This window comes from Labrus mixtus, chromosome 2 (assembly GCF_963584025.1).
Source record: "Labrus mixtus chromosome 2, fLabMix1.1, whole genome shotgun sequence".
Taxonomy (NCBI): domain Eukaryota; kingdom Metazoa; phylum Chordata; class Actinopteri; order Labriformes; family Labridae; genus Labrus; species Labrus mixtus.
The window spans coordinates 22,424,646-22,446,979 of record NC_083613.1 but is presented as its reverse complement, the minus strand read 5'-3'; the positions used below and the strand labels follow the sequence as shown (position 1 = coordinate 22,446,979).

Genomic DNA, 22,334 nt, shown 5'->3' with positions numbered 1-22,334 from the left:
ATGTAACTTTGTGAAGTGCTGAATGTAACATGGAGGCTTTTTCAAATAAAGAATCAAAATATAATAATTAAATAAATTCAAAAGCAGCATAATCTTAATATCATATTCAAAAGAACAAAAATGCAGCCAAATGGAAACTCAACGGGGGATATCACATAAAAACACACTGAAATACCTTTTAACAATCAGTGGCTGGTTCAGCTGCGGGTTTCGGTCCAGAGAAGCCGTCTTCCACAGCTCCTGTTTCTTTGGCGGTGCACCGTCACATACAGATTCTATAAAATATACATCATAAATTAACTTTCCTCACCCGGAATAGAAAGATGGTCGGACTGAGATTGTAATAACCTCCCGCAAATCAAAACGGATTTCTGCATTGATCTCACCCTGGAAAAAATGCAGCTTCGAAGCATGCTGATCCTCGTTCCCTGTGGAGATTCTTTGGCCGTTAACCTGGAAGGGAACATTGTTTCCCTTTTTCTCTGTCTTTTCTGGAGATGATACAGTTGACCCTGTCTGGTCTGACTGCTGATTTAACAAGCCTGTAGGATTGAGGGGTGTCACAGTCTCCTCTAGGATCCTTCTTTCCTATACACAAAATATAAAACATACACAAAAAGAGTGAAATATTTATGATGTCTTGTGTTTTCTGTTTGTGTGTTCATGTGTTTGTGTGTGGGTTATCATACCTCTTCATTATGTTTTCTCTCCTCTTCCTTCACCTCTATCTGTGCCTTCTCCCACTCCTTCTTTAGCTTCTCCTGTTCTTTCTCGTATTGCTTCTGCAGAGAAACATTGTACATGTTAAATACTGCATTCACAAAAACTCAGAAATCACACACAAGTGCATATACACATCCAGGACATCCTGTTTCCTTTGGTTTCCTGCTCAACACTCATGGAGCCATGCACATACCCCCCTTTCCACCAGTGTACCTGTAGGAGGCGCTCCTGCTCCTGCTGCCAACTTTCCAGGCGTTTACGCTCCTCATTGGGGTCCCAGACCCAGTGATTAACACGTTTAGCCAAGTTCAACATGGGGGTCTCAATCTACCCAGACCCCACCAACAATCACACACAAACACACACACACATGTATACGGACCAAAAGGACAGAAAGAGAGGAAAGGTGAGAGGACAAGTCTGACTACAGCCACTACTGGAGACGAAGGGTCAGGACAGGGTCAAATTTAAGAATGAAGGAGAAACAGAGAAAAACAAGCTGACGCTGCCCGCTGATACTTACAGAAACACTGCTCTCCTCTAGTCCCTCTGTGGTAGAAAAAACAAACGAGACATAGAAATAACTGACATATTCTGAAAGAACAATTGCAGAATATCGTAACAAAACGTCTTAATATTTGAAAATTGTACCTGTGACAGTTGGAGAATAGTTTTGATTACTGTTTGGTGATGTAGGTTGCTGAGCCTGTATTTCCTCTTCTGGTCTCTCAGAAAACACCATCGCACCATTGACCTGTAAGTTAATTATTCAGCTCTGTGAACAAATCATTAGCTTATATGCAATTGCTTTGTCTCTATTCATACGTCTTTATAAAAAAAATAATTGACCGTGCCAACAGCCAATTTAACTTGAGTCAAACTAATGATAATTATCACAAACACAGCTTCAATCCGAAATAGCTCATAGTATTGTTTATTTATTTATTTTTTATTTTTTAACTGTATTTTTCCTCAGGCGCTTTCTGACCTCAGCTCATGTAAATGAAATATTTAAATCATCCTGAGGTCACTAGAGACTTGTTTTACATAGGCAATCCCACAAAGTGAACAGCTGAATAGTGCCTGTCTTCATCGTATTTAAGACCAAATGAAACAGCTTGAACATGACTGATCTGCAATAAAAAGTCCAACTTCTAAACTAAACTAATGAAGGTTCAAATCAAATGCAACATACAGTTGTGTTTCAAACGGAAATAACTTTTTTGCTGTTTTTATTTTCATGTAGAATTTTCGTATCTAAACTGCATTTTGCATGTATTGTTTTTGTTCTGCAGAATTGAGTGTAACCTGAATCTCCCTGTGGGCACATCATAGTAAATTATATTATCTTCTTTGTGTTCCCACTTTGTGGTAATAAAGATAAAAAAAGATTACTTGTGGGAGTAACTTTTTAATGAATCGGTGTACTATGTGCTAGTATTCCTCAGACCAGAGGCGTCAATGTTTTTACAGAACACTTCTTTAATGATTACTTTCAGCTTTACTTCCATGCAGTTTGAACACAACTTTGAAACTACACACATGGCTGTCCAGATTTTGGGGGAAACAAACCCATCAAACTCAAAATCAATGGTATCTCTTTGGAAAAATGTTCACCTGTGTATAGAAAATAATTAATTCATTGTATTTAGTGGACCAACTAAAACGATCCATTCCACTTGTAATATTACCTGTGCTTCACTTTGGCTATCCAGGTGAAGAGGCTCCACTACAGTCTGCGTAAGCTCTGTCACAATAGTTGTTGTGATGATACAGTTTCGGCCTCCGATCAAGGAGCTGATGGCAGAAGCCGAAGACGAGGTTGTTTTTTCTGTTTGAGGGGGTGCTGTCTCCTGAGATGGTGTGACCTGAGGTGGTGTCTGAGGAGGTGGGGTCTGCTGAAGTGGTGTCTGTGGAGGTGGTGTTTGTGGAGGTGGTGCCTTAGGAGGTGGTGTCTGAGGAGGTGGGGTCTGCTGAAGTGGTGTCTGTGGAGGTGGTGTTTGTGGAGGTGGTGTCTGTGCAGGTGGTGTCTGTGCAGGTGGTGTCTGTGGAGGCGGTGTCTTAGGAGGTGGCATCTGCTCCACTGCCTGCTGACTGGTCGCAGTCTGCTTGGAGGGAATATCTTTCTCAGTTTGTCTAGAGGGAACTTCTTTGATCTCCTGTGGGGAAGGTGCAGCAGGGGTAGGCAGAGTGGGTGTAGACAAATCCTCCGTCGCCTCTCCGTTCACTCGCACCAAACCGTCCATCTGGTGGGTGGTTGGGGGGGGGCACATGTTTAGAAGTCAGCAATACAGGGACATTTTAGTACTTAATTTAGTGCAGGTCTCACAAACTCATGGCTACAACTTTAGTCCATACAGTCCACATACTGTTTAGAGATTATTAGAGATTAGAAGCTTTCAATTTGCCTCGTTCGAGCTCCAGTTAAAAGCCATTTTCAATACTTTACTTGATTTATTTGATTGTTATTGTATTTAAATACAATTGGAATTCCCCTTGTTACACTGATGATTGGAAATATTTTAGGTCCAAGGTCTAACACTGAACATAATAAAATATAAAATGATAAATTTAACTGAAAGCGAACATCGATAACAGAACAGTGCCAAAGAAATGAAATGAAACCAAAGATAAAAAGGAACATGCAGCTATGCAAGTTGTATACAACATCGTTTAAAGATCTGTATAAGCAAAAAAATATAACCTTGAATGACCTTAAATTGTGTTTAAATAGGTTAAACATTTAATATTCATATCTGGATCTGGCTCAATTTGAAATATCTGGATCACAACAGCTTTTTTGGTAAGATGAAACTTCCTTATTTGGAAAAGCACACAGGCGTATCACTGCTTATAGAAAGTTGCTCATTGTTTTGCCACTGACATATTAATATGACATGACATATTACTGGGCAAACTTTCAAACTGCACATAGTGAACTATAAACAGCCCTCACCTTTACAGGTTTGTGTCCAGCATGTGTGCTCCTGGGCTGGCAGTAGGGTTTGGCTGCCAGCAGGGGAACAGGTCTTGGGGATGCAGATTGAGGGGAGGGGAGTGTGTGTACAGGCTGTGCGGTGTGCGGCTGCACTAGTGCAATCTGAGGCGGTGTGTGTTTTGCATGTCCTGCATTCACTACTTTCTGATGTGCGTTTGGAGAATCGGCAGGTTTTGTTTGAGGTTCATGGAGCTGGAGTGGCCGAGGTGGCACAGTTTCTGAGTTAAAGACGGGGGTCGGGGGACTGCTGGGAGTCGGGGTGCTGGAGGAGGCAGAATCTGATGTCTCTTGTTGATCAGTTGACTCTGTCTCCATCTCTTCAGGTATTGTGCAGCTCTGGTCCGTTATAACAGCCTGGTCTGGTTTGTGCCTCAGAGGATCTGATGTTTCAGGCTCACTAACAGGTAATGTTGTGTGCTCCTTGTGCTCCACCAGACTGATGTCCTGTGTGGGTTTTGAAGTGGATCGCGGCAGTTTTAAGCTGTCCAGTGTTGCGTCACTGATTGTAAAGCGGAGAGCGTAGCGTTGTAAAACCATGGCGGCCTCCTCTGGAGTTGCTGCACTCCTGTAGGCCTCGCACAACTCTAACTCTCGACGCTCCCTGGAAATAAAAGTAAGCAAATGATACAAACATAATACTATATGAGTTAAGATGAGATGAGATGAGATTAAACTTTGACTATGTCCTTACACATAGAATTAAAATCATACATGAAGACCATATAAAACACATAACAGCATTCCAATAGAATCTTATATGTTCCTTCATTGTACATCAAGTTTTTTGTCCGAGAGAAGCCAAAAACTAGACTGTTCAAATAAACTTCTTTAGTTAGGTGCCATGTGCAACACTAAAATATCATCCTTACTTTTCCTCCACGATCTCTTTGTAGGTCTTAATACTTTTCCTCTTGTTGCTGTCACCTCCTTTCTCCTTCATCCTTTTCTCCATCCTCTTCCTCTCCTCCTCTTTCTTAATCAGTTCCTGTGATGCGCTGCGGCGGCGATTCTTCCAACGAGCCAGGTCCTGCCAAAAGGTTCAAAGGAGTCACATAATGTCAACCATATCTGATATTGCTGTTAAAATAGTGAGCTACTGCACATAATACGCTCCTTTCTTTTATTAAAACACACTATGTGCCATCTATTTAAATATCAGAAGTCTCTTACGTCTCTCCAGTGGTCGTCCTCTTCCATGTTACACTGGTCATGCATGCGTTCATTTCGTGATTGGCTCAGTGGAGGTAAGTGTCCTCCTTCTTCCTCGTTAAGGATGTCACCCATGCTCACACTCCTACGTAGGAAAATACCAGAATAAAACTTTTTAGAAATGACAGAATCACATCACTCGACATTCTGGATCTGAAAAAGAACAAATGTCATTGATTTGCACAGGTTAATTACATATTTTCAACACATTTCAAACACATACACTGTGAAAAAATATCACATCATCCATGACTGGAAAGGAACAGTTAGGAAAAACTGGCACCTTTTTCAAAATGAAGAAATGACATAAACCAAAACGCTCTATTCATTAAAACTTTTACTTTTATTACAAGATAAGAACGCAAAGCAAGACATACGAATACACAACCAGTTGAAGTCCATTTAACACTACATTTTATCCTTATTCAAAGGGCAAATACGCTAGTTGTGCAATGTATGTTTTGCTCCACATTTCCACACAGTAATTTATATATGTTGTGTGTTTCCATAGACAAATCGCAATAAAAACAGACCAACAGCTGAGTGAAGAAAGAATTATTCTGGCAATACAAAAACCTAAACTTGACTCAGTGACTGTTAGTTGAGTCGTTATTATGAGGGAGTATACTTCAATGACAAACACTTTTAGACAAATAAAGAGAAACAGAGTCACAATTGAGTAAAAAAAAGAAAAAGCTAAAAATGAAAACGCTTGATGTCAGTAATGAGTATTGTCCTGGTGATGCAACAAGCTTCATTTTTAGTGTGGTTTATGAATATATATATATTGTCCTCAAAGATAATGTACGTAGAGTTTTATATGATGGTATCATGCAGCAGAAACTCAGCCAGGTTTACATTAAAAGACTTACTCTGTGTCCTCAGACATAAAAGCAACTCGCCGGCTCATCCTAAAACAATAACAGAATAAAGGGAATGAGAGGACAGAGCAGGCAAGGGAAGGAATGTGTAACAGCGTGCTATTCATTAATGCAGATTTCACACTTTGACATCCCAGGGGAAAGCATTTATTTTTCAGTTTTGCCATCATTCAGTCATTCACTTCCATTCCCAGAGTGTAACTCATATAAACACGGACTGGATAAATGCAAGAGCTAAGTCAGAGAAGAAAAGTGCTGAAGACACATGCAGAAAGAGTTTGACAGGTTTCTCACATCATGGGTGGCAGATCATCATCATCCTGCCACAAGGGTTTCTTTTGTGGTTCTTCATTCATATTCCTCTTTTTCTCTTCCACCTTTTCCTCAACTCTTTCCTCCACACTCTTCTTCTCAGTCTCTGACTGCACTTTACAAGCCTTGGCAGCAGCAGCAGGACTGGGTGGAGGGGTGAGCGGTGGAGAAAAGAGGGACTGTGTCACATCTGTGACAGAACTTTTAAAGATTGCTCTCTTTTGCTTTCTTTCATCCTCCTGCTCCTCCCTCGGCCCTGCATGCTTTGGGAGAGTCTGTACCTGGGATGAAGAAGCCTGAGGTTCTGCTGCCATGGTTACGATGCTGCTAAGATCCAATGACAAGGCCAAGATTACCAGCAGATACAGCACTTAAAAGTAAACCAGGACTGCTTCACAGACAGCAGAAGACCGCAGTTGATCTGCTCTCACTTGAATGAAACCCGTATCATTTCTGGTCATTAGTCAGATCTCCCACTTTCCAGTTAACATATTTTCTCACTTGTATCTAAAGGTATGTAGTTATGCATGTTGTTGTAGGTCTTATCTGCTGCTTTTGGGATCTCAGTGTCTCTAAATACTTACAGTATCTGTTAAAAAAACAGCATCCACAAATTTTGGAGTGATCAGATTTGATGTTGAACAACTTCCCACTGGAGATAGAGTTGGTATGAGCACTACTGACACTGAGATGTGTGGATTAAATAGATTACAAGTAGTCATTATTACATTTTACTATTGCAAGTCTCTGTTTTAGAAGTCCCCCTTCTGTATCTGAGGGCGATACTTTATTGCAGTAACAATGCTATTAAACTATCAAAAGTGTTGACAAAGAATCTCAAAATCCAGAGAAGTACAAAGCAATTCAACAATATATAGTCAGCCTGCTATTATGGCTTGATTCCTACTGGAGGTAATGAATTGTAAGTGTTTTTTGGAAACCCTTAAAAATACTTAAACAATATTTCTAATGGGAGGGAGTTTCTTTTTAAGAGCTATATTTTTCATTACTTGTTATAGGTGAGCAGAGACAATGTTCAACTGGAAAAATACAAGTCATCAAATAAAACCAAAAAATATTGAATTGGTATTCAGGCAACAAAATACAACTAAACATATAGGGAAAATAAAGATTACTGTAATAAATGAAAAGTCGTAGGGATTACTTTAAGTTGAGCAGTTCTTTCAAATCATTTGATGTGATCCCAGAAATAAGTTAGATTATTTAAAAATCATTTCATTCTGGAATGTGGGTGATCAAACCAAAGAAATTCCAATCCGAGGACAGAGCAGACGCTGGTTTGTTCTGTTGTGAGTCAGCAGTAATTTACTCTTTCAATACATCATAAACAGATGTCCATTCTCAGCTAGAAACAAACGCTAAAAACAAGTTCATGCCAAACACAGTCGCTGTAAACCCTCAACAATTAAAACAAACAAAAAAAGCACTTGGAAGAAAAGTCACACCAGGCACACACTTTGTTAACTTTTAGAACCAAATCAACGATCCAACCCCAGCAAATCACAGTCCACTAGTTCTTATATTACACATAAATGTAACTATATCACGCATCAAGCTTCAGGCACTCAAACATGTCCGCATTTTACAAAACAACGACGCAGTCAAATCCAGAGACTTCTTAATGTTAGCACTGAAGGTCATGTTACTTGTAAACATGCTTAAACATTTGCCAGTGACATATGCTTTGTTAGCAGCTGTAGTTGACTGAAACCCCAATCTCATCATTCAAATCCAGTAAATACCTTTCATTGGCAATCTTCTCTGTGAGTTTAGGTCTGGTGTGATGCAGCAGCTTCATCGCAGACACTGGGGCAACGTTATACTTCACTGATCCAGGTACTGGGAGAAACTGATTTGCTCTGGCTGCACTCGTTTTTTGTAACAATCCAGCCCTCCGAGCCATCATATCATCCTTCTCCAGGTCAGGCACAGGCTCGTTCTCATCATACTCATTATCGTCATCTTCGTATTCATGTTCTCTGTGCGATGTGGCTCTCGTCACAGTTGTATCAGGCTGAGGTTTGGGTGATTCCATAGAAACTCTGGGTTGCTGTTGCTCCACTCTATGAGAGAAACTCCAGTAGTTGAAATAACCGATCATATATTTTGAGAAATTATTTTCAGGATTCAACCCAAGCTTGTTAGTCCCTCGTCATGCTGTTAAGACGGTTCCACACAAATCGTCGCCCACCTGACGTTCAGTTTCTTGCTTCTCTCTGCCTGCACTTCTCTTTTGCTCCGCGGAGCAGCATCAGTTGTTACCTCGCCTTGTTTGGAGCGCTGGGAGGAGGGCAGAGGCAGGAAACGGTTGAAAGATACTGTGGCAGTGCTTTGTTTATGGAAAACTCCTGTCCTCCTGGCCATCATGTCGTCTTTCTGTAAGTCAGGGATCCTCTCCTCTTTCTCCTCCTCATCCTCCTCCTCCTCTTCTGTCCTCCGTTCATACGGAGCCAGACGTGCATCCAGCTCAGCAGGAGTGGGAGCGGTTTCAGGGGCAGAGGTCCAGAGGTCAGAAGTGGGATGGGAAGTTTGATGGACGTCAGCTCCATCTACCTGGCTGTGAGAGCATCTCATTAAGCTCAAACTGCAGAAACAATCAGGGATCATTTTGAACCAAACTAAAAAACCAGGCATGAACATGCAGACAAGCTGGCCGCAGTTGCTACTTAAAGTACAAAATATGGATTATAAAAGGGAAATTCTCTTAAGCACAAATAAATAGGGGTTAGAAAAAACATGCAAAACTGATGCAAATCTATTGTTCTACCATCTACTGGTGCAAAATAAACTCTGCTTATCCTACTGTGATGACATTTTGAGCAACATGAACCACTTGAGCATCTGAATCATGTGAAAATCACCATCAACTTTAAAAAAAAAACATATATCAGAAATATTTTTTAAAGTAATGAAGAATATCTCACGGAAAAGATAAGTTTCTAGATTCTAATAAAATAAACTTTTTAATATCACAATTACTGAGCTAAATGTCGCCTTAATGCAAGTAACACGGAGAGCAAAAAACAAAAGTTATTTTAAAGGCGTTCCTCAATCCATTTTAGACAAACAAATATGACTCATACTGCAATCAAGAGTGATTCTTAATATCCATCCTCCATCCTAACCCTATGAAACACAGGACCAATAAGCAAGCTAGCAGCTAACAAGTTGCCACTGTGTTTCTACTGTTTCAGTGCTATTGGCTGCTGTATACACCAATCAATATCAATAACTGATATCTCCCTAGCTTTCTAGATTTTAATGAAACATGTAACTATGCCAAATCTGAAATCACTCTGCTAGTATTAGTAACATTTACTCTAATATTTAAAGAAAAAATAGCATGAATTATGCATTTACCACAGGTCGTCTACAATCTGATCAGGACTTTTAAGGCAGAAAGATACATTTGAGAGTTTAAAAAATCTTCTAAATCGTCTCCATTAGGAGGACTTTGTTGTAAAATGTCTTAAAACATGCCTCTGATATCTACCTAAAGAAATATTCTGGTTACAACAAGCCTTCAAATAAACAAGCTTTTCCAATACTGATACATTTGTTCTAAAATCAGCCTGGCAGCTTTCTGTATTTACACCTTTAGACACAGCAGCATGTACATTTAAATTACAAGCACATCAGTACAATGCAAAGAAGTGCATCCAAACCTCTGAATAATTAAAACAAGCACATATTTGTATTTGTTTTTAAACTAATGGAATGTCTATTTCTCTATAAACTATTATGCAGTCCGTACTAGAGCGACAGACGCTGGATTCAGGCCCAGGTTGTCGTGCCTTGTCCTCATACCTGCGTTCACGCTCTGAAGGCTGGGAGCCCAGGCCAATGGTAGGCATGGCTACAGTTGCCTTGGAAAGGAGTCGTCTTAGCAACTCTGTCTCCTCCCCTTCACTTGACATGACTGTGTCTATTGGCTGCTCGATCTCAGTAACGCTCCCAAAGGTCACAACTTTGCTGTGACCTCGTCCAGCCTTTGCTGATCCGCTGAAAGGACTTCCATAATTTTTCTCCAGACAAGCCTGACACATAGGGGCTGGGCTAGCCTCACTGTATAATCTCACAAATGAAGACACACACACACACACACACACACACACACACACACACACACACACACACACACACACACACACACACACACACACACACACACACACACACACACACACACACACAACAGCCAGGAAAAGAGCAGGGGGAAAGAAAGAAGATGGAACAGAAATCATGAACAACTATAGACAGAGGAAGAGTGAGGTGGATTTGATGAACAAGTTAAGAAGTGTGTATTGACAGGCGATGACAAATCATGGGATTGTGTGTCGTGGACAGACATGTACATTCACACCATACACACACACAACCAATCTTCTTTATCCTCTCAAGGTAGCCAAACTTTTCTGGTAACTTGTGCTCCTCCGGGAACACAAAAGACTCTTTATCCTATCTAATGACATCAGCACAGAGCGAGAAAAACAAAGACAGAGGCAGTGCTCACAGCCAACAGTCGCCTCTCTCACACAACGGCCAGTTCCCTGCTCTGTTTCAATGCCTGTCAAAGAAGACTGAAGAGGGCTGAAGTGCACAATAGTGAGGAGAATGAACAAGCAGATGAGAACAGAGAGAATAAGACTAGAAGAGAAGAGAAACTACCTCTGAGGAGTTGACAGTACAAAAAAAGGATTGTCAGAGAATGGGAATTTAATCTAACCATGAATCCATTTCTCGTAATTCTATTAACTGTGAGAATGCAACAATAGATGGTTTACATTCTCTTTCATCAATTCATTTATTGTTTTAAAAGTCAGAATCAAGTGCCTAGGATGATTTCCTACATTCCAAAAGGCCGATCTTGATCCGAAATCCAAAGATATTCTTTTATGGTGATACTTAACCGAACGTGCAAATTCAGGAAGCTAACACGAATGGTTGTTGAACATTTTTGTTCAAGTATTTCAGTACATAAAATGTTGAATTGTCCTTTTAACCAAAAATATTACCACAATATTTACTTGTTACTTTTTTTCTGGGTAATGCAGAATCAAACATATCCCCATGAGCTGACTTTTTTTTTTTGTGTACCTTTCTGATTCAAATGTTTATAACTGAAACATCTTCTGATGACAGTCATGATTCTGGTGTCTGTAAATCTTATTGTAAAAAAGTAATAATCAGTCTACATGATACTAAAACAAACTAACAGATGCAAAAAGCAAAGCACATAAAGTATGTCTTGTTCTGTTCTGTCTGGTATATAATCCTGTTACAAAATAATAAACTGGTGCTGCAGAGATGACAGGATTTAAAACAAATCTGACACGGATAAATAATGACATTCTGTGCAATCAAATAATTCAGATTTTGTCCAGGTTGACTTGAACAACATTCAAAATAAGGTATCAAATAATCCATGTATCAATCCTGTGTTGTTAGGCTTCAGAAAATATCTGGCTAACCCTGCAGATTAATGACCCTCCACTGCCTGCAACGATCTGCTTAAGGCCGGAACTAAACCTTGAGGCACGCACACAAACTGCACAGTCATTAAAAAACAAAACACACATTTATTGAGCAGCATTAAAGTGCTTTGTACTGCATGTGTGCTGGAACAGAGTGTGTCTGCTGGGCACCTGGGTTCAGTGATCTTGAGCCTCTCCCACTTCTGCATATCTGCCTGGCTAATGGAGACAGAGGCAAAGTTCATTGGTCCGTCCCTGTGGGGGAGGGGTCTAGTCTGAGCCCGCCTTTGAGCCAGGTCATCCTTCTGCTTATTGGGCATCACATTAACCTTTTCCTCTTCTGTCTCTTCCTCCTCATCCTCCCCTTCCTTGAGGTGAGGTGTGGGGTTAAGAAAGGGGTTGTCTCTGCGTGTAATGATGTCAGGGACCGCTTCCTTCTCACTGTCCGATCAAATGTCAAGACACAGCACACGACAAAGTGGAGCAAACACACATCAAACCAGAAGTGACCACAACACCCAAACACAGAAAAAGTAGGAAAGTACAGAGGAAATATTTAGATGTGTTAGGAAAAAGGATGAAAACAGCAACACACAAACATACGCTGCCTGACCTGATCTCCTTCTCCTGCAGGTTTTGCTGCGAGGCTCGTCTAATGCCTTCCCAGCGTTCTCTGTCTTTGCTGCTACACACAGGTGGAGGCACAAACTGATGCACCTTGGTTGACACTTTGCCACGATTAGCTCTTCTTGTCGCCAGGTCGTCTTTGCGAACATCTGGAACTTTTCGAGTCTTTGCCTCCTCTTCCCCATCAGAGGAAGAGTCCCACGCAGATTTCTGAGCACTCAGAAAGTCATTCTCGCACCGGAGGATGATGTTCGGGGATGGTGACCTCACCTCCTGTTCCTCCATTGAGGGAGGGCTGGGGTTGGAGGCAGGACAGCGTGGCAAGGTTATTTACAGATTGCTAAAACTTCACCATTTGGCATGCGACCATGAATATTGTCCACAAGGGTCCATTGGTTAATCATAGTGCACAAGCAAACGAATCACTGTGTGCAGCAAATCAGGACTTGTTCCAACCAACCATGATGTTATTTCAGGCCAGTAAAACCTTTTCTTTTAAAACTTGTAGCCAACGTGATGTACATCAAACTTTAATATTTGTAAAACGCAGAAAAGAAGCAAAGGGTTAGTCAGATCTGTAAGCAAACACAAAAAATAATCATCAATGAACCGATTGCTGCAACCTAACCAAGTTGCCCAGAGTGAATGTAGCACTCGGAAGCAAATCAACAAAACAGCCAACAATCTCTTAGTGATCACAATGATATCTGTCAAACAACAACAGCAGCTCTCATGCCCCTCCTTCCTGACCTGCTGTAGCGAACGGCAGCAGGCAGAACTTTGATCCCTGACTTCTGCAGCTTCTGCAGCCTCTTCTGCTCCAGTACTTCCTGTGTCACCCTCTCCTCTTCCTGTTTTTCCTTATTGTTCTCAGGTGCCCAAGTGACAGTCTTGGGAGCTTTATGGTGAGCTCCAGTTCTTTTGCCCTGCTCCGGCGTGGCGTTAACGTGACTAGGAAACGATGTGTAATGGCAGGGAAAGATTAGGGCTGAGGAAGTTTGTGTTGTTGTGTGTAATTAACCTTTATCTTATGTTTAGTTTTGTATTTCATATTGGAGTGCCTGTGCACAAAGGGAATAATTGACATGTGAAATGTTTATTCCACTGATACGTTTGTCCTTACCTCCGCTGCTCTCCCTCCTCTTTATGTTGTTTCCGTCGTGGAGTCGGGATATAGGAACTGGCGTTGGTTCGGTTGGGAAGAAACTGGTTAAAGGGAATGGAGCTTCTCGCTTCACTGCTGGCAGTCCGTCTGGCCAACATGTCATCCTTTCGCACATCTGGCCTCCTGCTGGAGGCATCAGCCTCAGAGTCACTGCATCGCCCTGGCCGACAGAAAGCGATGGAGCATAAAAGAGAGAAAAATGAGGAACGTTAGAAAATATGTCAAGAGTACAGGTTTAATTGGTTCTTGCATAATAACCTCTGTCTGTGGTATACAGTTTAAAGACAAACTAACTCCATTTGGTTTCTCACATCAAAGTCATGTTTTCTGTGCAAGTATCACATTTTCCAATATAAGACAGGGTCATGAAATTGGACACATTAGATATTTTTAAGCTTTTATGACATTTTCATAAGGCCACATACTGTAGTAGATCAAGAGCTTCTCCCACTAATCAACTCTTCACTTACATAATGATGTTACAGTGACGCTAGTGATAATGACTGTTTACATTTGCTTTTTTGTTGAGTAATTTGACAGGGTGTTGGTATCATTGCAAGACTGATTGCACTAGTCGGACAGGATACAAACGCATTATCCCAACATTTTATTTTGTTTATGTGAAATACAAAAATTGAACAAAAAACGGAGCATGACAGTTGCTATGATCGCTTGCTGTTAATTCTGGACTGTCTAAACGAGCTGCATTAACACTGGTAAGTTAGACCTTCACTTCTGTGCTGTGTGCATTGGGCTCGCATTAGCTACAGCTGTCAGGCATCTGCTAGCTTACATGAGTCGATAATAATGTGTTTCAAAGACATTTTCTCTTAACTCCATTATTGCTTCTGAATTTTCTAGCCAGACTGTTAACAATGGCCGATGCAAAAAGAGTTTGACTTGAAGTACTTTATCGCAACAAAAACGTTATACTGACAAAATTCCCCATTGCTCCCAAAGGCTGTATCATCTGACAATAACTGTGGGGTATAGTGTAGGGTATTCTGTTGAAGTAGGACAGCAGCTAAATTCTTCCTGCTCACAGCAGAAGTATTTTATAGATCCAGATGCTTTCTGTGGTGACTCTGATCCCTTTCAACATTGAAGTTTTTACCTATCCATATTACCGGTAAAAACCAAATAAAAATTGGCAATGTTTGAAGAAAGATTAAGATTTTCAACACTTACACATAAGTTTTTCTTTCACATTTGATTAGGTTGTGAAATAGGTCACTGTTGACAAAAGTTTCAACTTTGACATGTAGGCTACAGTATGTGTTGTTTGAATGTCGATGGTTTTCTTTTACTACTGGGCACATAATATTTAACTCTCTATGGAAATAAAGGCTCAAGCCTCAACCTGTGTCATTAGCCCTTTTTAGACTGCAGGACGGCTATAGCGGCATAATAATAATCAATTATGCCTTTGTATTTAAACACTGAATCCAAAGTGGTGTAATATCGGTCTCCCAGTGTGTGATTTTACATTGCAATGTGGCATTGCAGAAGTACTAGAGGTATGAAGGGTAAACAGTAACACAGCAGGAGCTGACGTACCCACACTGTGACACACACACACACACACACACACACACACACACACACACACACACACACACACACACACACACAGTCTTGCCCTTGTTACAACCTCCAAAGGCAGATCAGTGGAGGAACAACTTGCTCCAAGCCATTAGCCTCTGTGGCATTTACATTGTGGGAGTCCTAATGTGGGTGTAATCTTCCTGCCTTGAACTGGCTGAATAATTAAATAAATCATCGCTTTGGATAAAAGCGTCTGCTAAATGAATTGTGGAATTGTTTTTTATTTTCCCCAAGATATCAGCTACTTCTGTCACTTGGATGAGAACAGTAATCAAAGTTACAAAAAAATGATAAAATGATATGAATGTAACAGCAGCCAATTATATGAGGAGTCAGCAAGTAATTTTAATCACTTTTGATTTTGCCACCAAGGTTATTGTGCATAAGTATATGACACGTTCTTCAAACAATAGACTGCCTGTATTCCCTTTCGATCTTTCTTGTTGGGTGATGAATAGCTCTTAGCGAGGCAGGACACTTTCTCTGTGACCTCAAGGGAATGCAGTAAGGCAATCTATTCCAAGCCTTGGAATAGTGTTTTTCTTGTCACCCTGTGGCACACATTTTACTGTCAACATGAAAGACGCAAGACAGGATGCCTGTGATCCTCCCTCCCCTCAAACACACACACACACACACACACACACACACACACACACACACACACACACACACACACACATACACACACACACACACACCGAAAGGCAGGATGTTGACCTCAGCTAGTGTTTCCCTGGTCCAAATCTCTAGCGATTGCTACTTAGATGTACAGCTGCTGCATCACACACACATGCACAATGGCTGAGAGGTTCAGCTGTTGTCCACCATCCGCCTGACCAGCCTGACCGGCTAAAAGCCCAAAATGTTGGAGAACAGCAGTCAGGCTGTTGATGGAGAAGTGGTTTTGTATTGCTGTTCTAAGATTATAGCTCAATATTTTGGGTAATACACTCATTTTGTCCCTGCTACATAGGAACAACTACATGCACTTATCTGTTTTTTTGAGCTACCGAAGCTTAACATTGAGAAAATATGCACAAAACAAGCAAAGCACTCTTGAAATTTCAGAAATGGTATCCTTATTCTACTTGGAAGTCATTTATCTTTACCAACCATCACTGTTGCCTCGATTCACAACATCAGGAGAAGGGCTGTTCTGTGAGCGGGAGCCAAAGGAGTCCAAACTGACAAAGACAATGACAAATATTTTACTGACATTTGGGACAAAAATGGCTTTTAATCCATATGAGCAGGGTTTGTTGCTTTTAGAAATGTAAAAATAAATGAATAACAGATGCAGTGGAACATTTTCACATCTCAAATCCTCTTGGCGTGTGATTCGGGTTTGCATTCGTGTTGATGGATGTCTTTTACCTGTCTAAGGAGTTGTCACGAGTGTGTCGTGGTGGAGAGAGAGACTCGCTCCTCTCAGAGTCCCAGCAGTCGTAACCGCTGTCTCTGACGCTGCGCTGCTGTGGATTGTCCCCTCCTTCATCACTCTCCTACAACACACACACACAACAGGAAAATATAAAGAAAAGTGTATTAAGAAGAAAAGATGCATAAAGAAAATCACTCAAAAGACAGTGCATAGGTTGAGATATGGGTTGGTAAGTGTTTGTTCATTTAAAGAAAACTTATTAAAAAAAAAAAAGTGTGTCTCAAATGTGCAGAGCAAATCTCATATCCTGTTTCTCTTTTCTGTCTCTCCCTGAAATAGGAATGACTGTGTTGTAACAAAAACAAAAAAGTGTTTGTCCACCGTCTCGTGTGTCTCCCCTGCACCCCAACAAAGGCAGGAAACTAACAAATCCATCCCCCGCACCTCCTCCATGCTGTTATCTGCCCTTCTGTCTGCCTCCCTCTGCTCCCCCTTCCTGCTCCATCCTCTCCACTGTTTTCACTCACCACCTTCATTTGAGCAAGAAGCCCTTCAAACTCCTTGACGTTGAGATTAGGGCCGCTGAAGGAGGCACAGCCGCTCGCAGCCTTCCCGAGCCAGAACACTGTGTTCAGCACCTAAGAGACAAGCATATGAAGGGTTTGGTTTATTAGCTTTAATGTTTACCACACTGACAAAAAGGATAAAGCAAGGGGGGAAAAATAAACACTAACATTTTTTAATTTGCGGTTGCAGTCAGAGTCCCTGAGGTTTGCTCGTATGGAAGTGTCTTGCAAGTCTCCTGGGTCAAACAGCTGTGAGCCCCTCAGGCCCAACTCCTCACAGCCCCGCAGAAAGACTGACAGGTTGTCCTAAAAATGACAGCAGGGGACCACAGACGGTCAGTTTATCACTTTGTGAAACAGGATGCTTTACTCTGGAGAGTGTCCTCTTACCAGCCCAGCGATGGGGGTGGGCAGTCTGTTGATCTTCTTGACCAGCCCTGGTTTGATTGCACTCAGCAGCCTGCAGGGAGGAGGGGGAGAGGCAGAGATTTATTGAGTCTTAAAGGAGTTTATGTACGTTGTTGCCACTTCAGTCATCACAAAAGTGGGTGGGAGGGATGTCACAGGCTTACTCGCATAACAGGATGCCGTTTTCCAATCCGCTGCGAAAGTCTTTCTCTCCAAAACTCTTTCCGGTGACAGCCTATGGGAGGGAGGACACGGAGAGACATACTGTATGTTAAGAAGGTGGACTGGAAATATTGCTGCAACAATCAATAATATTTTTTTCTGATTCATTTGGGGGTTATTTTTTTTTTTATTGGTTGGCTAATCATTTATTTTTTTTAAATCGTAGCAGATTAAAGCCTGAGGAGATGTCTTTAAATTGCTCTTTTTGTCTAACCATCAGGCAGAAATCCGAACATGTTCGGTTAATGATGTTCAAAAGACAAGAAAAAACACATCCTCACTTTAAAAAGAACAAAGCTGAAATATTTGACATTTTGCCTTGATCGCCAAAAGTTTTATGTTCTAAAAACAGACCGATAAGATATTACTCCTTTTTGAATAGATGAATCCAATACACCTTGGCTAAATTCACGGCAACTACGCCAACATTTATGTAAGATAAATGCAATCTCACCTGAATAAAATCAATGATTTCTTAATCACCAGATCAGGTTTTGGTGATAGCCCTATTCAGACTGGCTGTTTTAGGCGTGATATTTTGGCTCCTATGATGTTTCGAACCCAAAGACTGGGATTCCAATATTAAGCTGTTGCAGAATCAATATGAATGTTCAAAGCAGTTATGACAGCGGAGCTTCGTTACGGCGCTGTTGTGGTATCGCACTCTGAAGTGAGCTCATAACTACAGTGATCCACATCACATTTATACATTTTGTAAATTACTTTATACAATTCAATTACAGTGGCCTCCATATTTGGACAATCTAGGTTCTTGTTTACCTAATACTCATGTCAGGTTTGACGACTGCTTAGTGAATGATCCTAGTGAGATCCGCTCTGCCTTCAGTATCCACTTTGCAGCGGCCAGTCACATCTTTGAGGATGTGGATAATAGATCACCCGCTCCTAGCATTGACCTTCCTCCCACTGACAATGGCTGTATTGCCACTCCAAATGATACTTCTCAGTCTAACTTATCTCCTGTCTCATTCTGTGTCGTTTTAGAGGCTCTTCAATCCTTAGCACCTAAGAAATCTACCGGTGAAGACAAATTGGATCCTCTCTTTCTCCGTCTCTCAGCCTCTCTGATTGCTGAGCAATTAACTCACATTTTTAACCTTTCCATTTCATCCGGAGTAATTCCCAATGTATGGAAAACCGCTTATGTATGTTGTTTTCGAGGGCTAAATGTGAAACTGATAATAACCTTCACATTACCACCCTGCTAGGATCCATTATCGAGAGAGTTAAAGACTAAAAAATATATTTGTATATGGATAGATGACAGACTCACATTCAAACTTCACATTGATAATCTTACTGTCAAACTACGACAAAAGGTTGGTTACCTATATAGAAATAAATCAAATGTCCCTATGTTCTGTCGGAAAAGGATCATTGAAGCAGTTTTTCTCTCAGTTTTGGATTATGGTGATGTGGTCTATATGTGCCTCTTCCACTACGCTAAAGCCCTTAGATGCCGTTTACCATTCTGCGCTTAGATTCATCACCGGTGATAGCTACATGACTCACCACTGCATTCTTCATAATAAAGTTGGTTGGCCCTCCCTCACTGAGAGACGCAATAACCACTGGCATTTTTTTATGTTTAAGGCCTTACTGGAAAGCTTCCATCATACATCACCTCCTTGTTACATCTGAACCCTGGTCCATTTTTAACCCGCTCGAGAGAGAGAGAGAGAGAGAGGCTGGTTCTCCAGGTTCCTCATGCCAGGACTGACCTGGGGAAAACTGCTTTTAGTGTTAGTGCTGCAAACTCCTGGAATATTTTACAACAGGACCTGAATTTGAGCACTTTTATCCCTTATGGACACTTTAGAAATATTATTTTTAACCACCCAATACCTGACTGCAACTGTTTTATTTGATTTTAATTACTGATTTATCACTGTAGTAATTTCAAGCTTTTAAATTATTTTAGTAGATATATTTTATTGGTCTTATTGCTCTTTTATCGGATTTTATTTTCTGTAGTAGCTTTATCTCATTTCTCGTTGTTTATCATTTGTAAATGAGGGTCGCCCTCAGTGATCTCTCCGAGATAGGTTGATGATGATGATGAACTTCACTTTACCAGTACACTTCTCTGATGGTATCCCTGATCTTCACAATATACGTATTGCACAGGAGAGCACACAAGATCTTGCTGTGGTGCTGTGTTTAAGTACTTTGTTTTTGGGTATCACTCGAAATGTTAGAGCTTGATTTTGATGAAACATTTTGCATGAACAACGCTTGGCCTTAAAACTAATTAACCTTGCATTGAGAAAGATTTGAACTGAGTTTAAAAAGGGAAAGTCATTGAAAATAATCAATAGATAGTGGAATTGAATAGTAGTTGTAACCTACTATGATCACTGTCATTATTAGTTAAATATGTACAAGAGTGCTTGAAGCTGAATTTTGGCTCTTTTGTGTCACCGACAGAAGAACCTGCTGCTGCCCCCACCACCCATCCCCCAACATTTTGCTTCAGCACAAACCAAATTAGATTGACGCCAAGCCAGGGTGAGATTGCTCGGTGTCCTCGTTTTCCCAAAAATGTGTCCTTGCGCACGTCACTGATTTAGTTGAACACAGTCATAGTCTGATTGCACCATAAATATAACCTCAATCCTCTAACCTGGACTCCAATGTGTAGTCTATCCTGTGCAGGCAGTAGAGGAGGAGGGAATCAGGAGGTTAGTACCACTACCACATCCCACACACAAACTGACACACACACACACACACACACACACACACACACACACACACACACACACACACACACTGCATGATGGGGCCGTTGTGTAACAGGCAGCCAAAGATGAATAGAAAAGCAGAGAGTTTTGACTGTTTAGACTTTTAATCCAGATTAGCCGAGATTACAGTTAGCACCCAAACTGTCAACTGCAGGCAGACACTCTCTCTGTCTTGCCTTTGCATATGCAGTATACTCTTATTCTGCATCTTTTAGCAGAGGAGGACACACACTTATTTTGAGAATATTTTTCTGATTTTATGTAAAACTGACCTCTAAAGGTAATGCTATAATTAGAGTAATGCAGTAATCTGAGTTATCTGTATAAAGATATTTAAATCAAACCGCTTTTCTACTTCTGTGTTTGTGCAATTCTTCTTTCTAGTGATAAGTATGTTTTTTTTTTTTTTTATGTACAGTTCCAATGCACATGTACCACATGCATGACAGGAACACAGACACAAAAACACACAGGTCATCTGCAGCTAAGAAAACAGCCTATTGTTTTGTTGTTATATAAGTGATGGCCAGATGTTTCCCATTGGCATCTCTTGCTTTTTTCTTGTCTTTCATCATTCTGTAGTCTCTCTCACACACACACACACACACACACACGCACACACGCACGCACGCACGCACGCACGCACGCACGCACGCACGCACGCACGCACGCACACACACACACACACACACACACACACACACACACACACACACACACACAACCACACGCACACAAAGCACATGTATGTACTGCTTATTAAGGTTTGTCTCCAGGTCTTTGAAAGATTTACAGCGTGGTCATGCATAATTCACTGGCCGAGGAGAGAGCACTCTTTTGAGTGAGAGCCGTACGACTGTGTTTTGTGTTGGCAGTGTGTGTGTTTGTGTGTGGGATGCAGGACACAGACGCACTGTGGGTTGCTTCTGGAGGTGGTTAACTATTGGTTACTTGTAAAATGTTCAAACCGAAAGACAGCAATTGGACACATTGACGGTTCTGAGAGTACATGTTTTGGTTTAACAGACAGAGGACAAAAAGGTTTGCCATGATAGACATAGAGTATGTGTGTGCTAAGTGAGCATTAATGTCTGCTACAAAAACTAAGCCAGAGGCCTTGGGGGTATTTCAGTGCCAGCAACAGTAATTCAAGCCTCCCTGGCTGCCTCTCACTTCTCGTGGTGGATTGCTCTGCTTAGTCTGAGTGAATGGCACCAGCAAATCTCCATTAAAACCCTGAGGTGAGACTGTGTGTGAGGGGCAGAGGAAAAAATCCGGAAGTAGGCCAGAGAGAGGTTTGCTTTTATTTTTTTTATTTTTTTTAAATATGGAAAGAGGGTTGAAAAGTCTGAAATTCAAGCAAAATATGCACTATGCACTACATTAAGTCAGTGGTCTTATTTCTAATAAGCACCTCATGTGCTGTTGGGCATTAAAGCGGCAGGATTTTGCAGGCCAGGATTAAAATAGGATGATAATAAGGAGCTTTGCAGTCATTTTTCTCTTTGTATGCTGGGACCTATTCCCGAAGGTTCAAGAGTGCTGAAGATGTATTTTATGTGGTTTTAAGTAGGCGTAGGGAAATATACACTGGTCACAGTTACCCTTCATCACAGATTGGACATACACCTTATAGGTGAAACAAAAAAGAAAATGAGAAAATCCTCAAACACGAGCCCTGCCACGCTTGAATAAAGGCTGAATAAATAAAAATAAACAAGTTTATTATTTTAAAGCATAAGGTCCAAACTGTTAGAGGTGTCTTAAATGTTATGTATGATACATATAAGCATGCTGAACATTTATATGTGCTTGCAGAAAAGCTATTTGTATGAGATGTAGAGGGTTAGAGAACCAGTGAGATGCACACTTCACTGAGAGAGGCTGGTGTTTTAATTTGTGGTGTTGCAGAAGCATTAACCCTCACATGAGCTGTAGGCACTCTGCACGCTAATGGTCATGTGGCATACAGAG

At 41.0% G+C, this 22,334-nt stretch overlaps 1 protein-coding gene across 6 annotated transcripts in view; it reads right to left on the bottom strand.

The window, feature by feature from the left end:
* Positions 1-22,334, bottom strand: part of LOC132989275 (LIM and calponin homology domains-containing protein 1-like) — a 29,757-nt gene that overhangs the window by 3,058 nt on the left and 4,365 nt on the right. The window contains exons 2-26 of one of the 6 annotated variants that reach the window (XM_061056796.1): positions 17,538-17,608; positions 17,356-17,425; positions 17,134-17,271; positions 16,927-17,037; positions 16,393-16,520; positions 16,132-16,202; positions 13,369-13,570; positions 12,996-13,196; positions 12,232-12,540; positions 11,790-12,059; positions 9,952-10,209; positions 8,336-8,701; positions 7,887-8,207; positions 6,106-6,450; positions 5,803-5,841; positions 4,892-5,015; positions 4,591-4,748; positions 3,680-4,322; positions 2,415-2,969; positions 1,375-1,477; positions 1,247-1,272; positions 937-1,050; positions 690-782; positions 387-588; positions 176-275 (exon numbers count right to left, since the gene is read on the bottom strand). In XM_061056796.1, coding sequence (XP_060912779.1) covers positions 176-275; positions 387-588; positions 690-782; positions 937-1,050; positions 1,247-1,272; positions 1,375-1,477; positions 2,415-2,969; positions 3,680-4,322; positions 4,591-4,748; positions 4,892-5,015; positions 5,803-5,841; positions 6,106-6,450; positions 7,887-8,207; positions 8,336-8,701; positions 9,952-10,209; positions 11,790-12,059; positions 12,232-12,540; positions 12,996-13,196; positions 13,369-13,570; positions 16,132-16,202; positions 16,393-16,520; positions 16,927-17,037; positions 17,134-17,271; positions 17,356-17,425; positions 17,538-17,608 — 5,018 coding nt within the window. The remainder of the gene's footprint in view (positions 1-175; positions 276-386; positions 589-689; positions 783-936; positions 1,051-1,246; positions 1,273-1,374; positions 1,478-2,414; positions 2,970-3,679; positions 4,323-4,590; positions 4,749-4,891; positions 5,016-5,802; positions 5,842-6,105; positions 6,451-7,886; positions 8,208-8,335; positions 8,702-9,951; positions 10,210-11,789; positions 12,060-12,231; positions 12,541-12,995; positions 13,197-13,368; positions 13,571-16,131; positions 16,203-16,392; positions 16,521-16,926; positions 17,038-17,133; positions 17,272-17,355; positions 17,426-17,537; positions 17,609-22,334) is intronic. The other 5 variants (XM_061056805.1, XM_061056813.1, XM_061056830.1 and 2 more) reach the window with 5 other exon arrangements.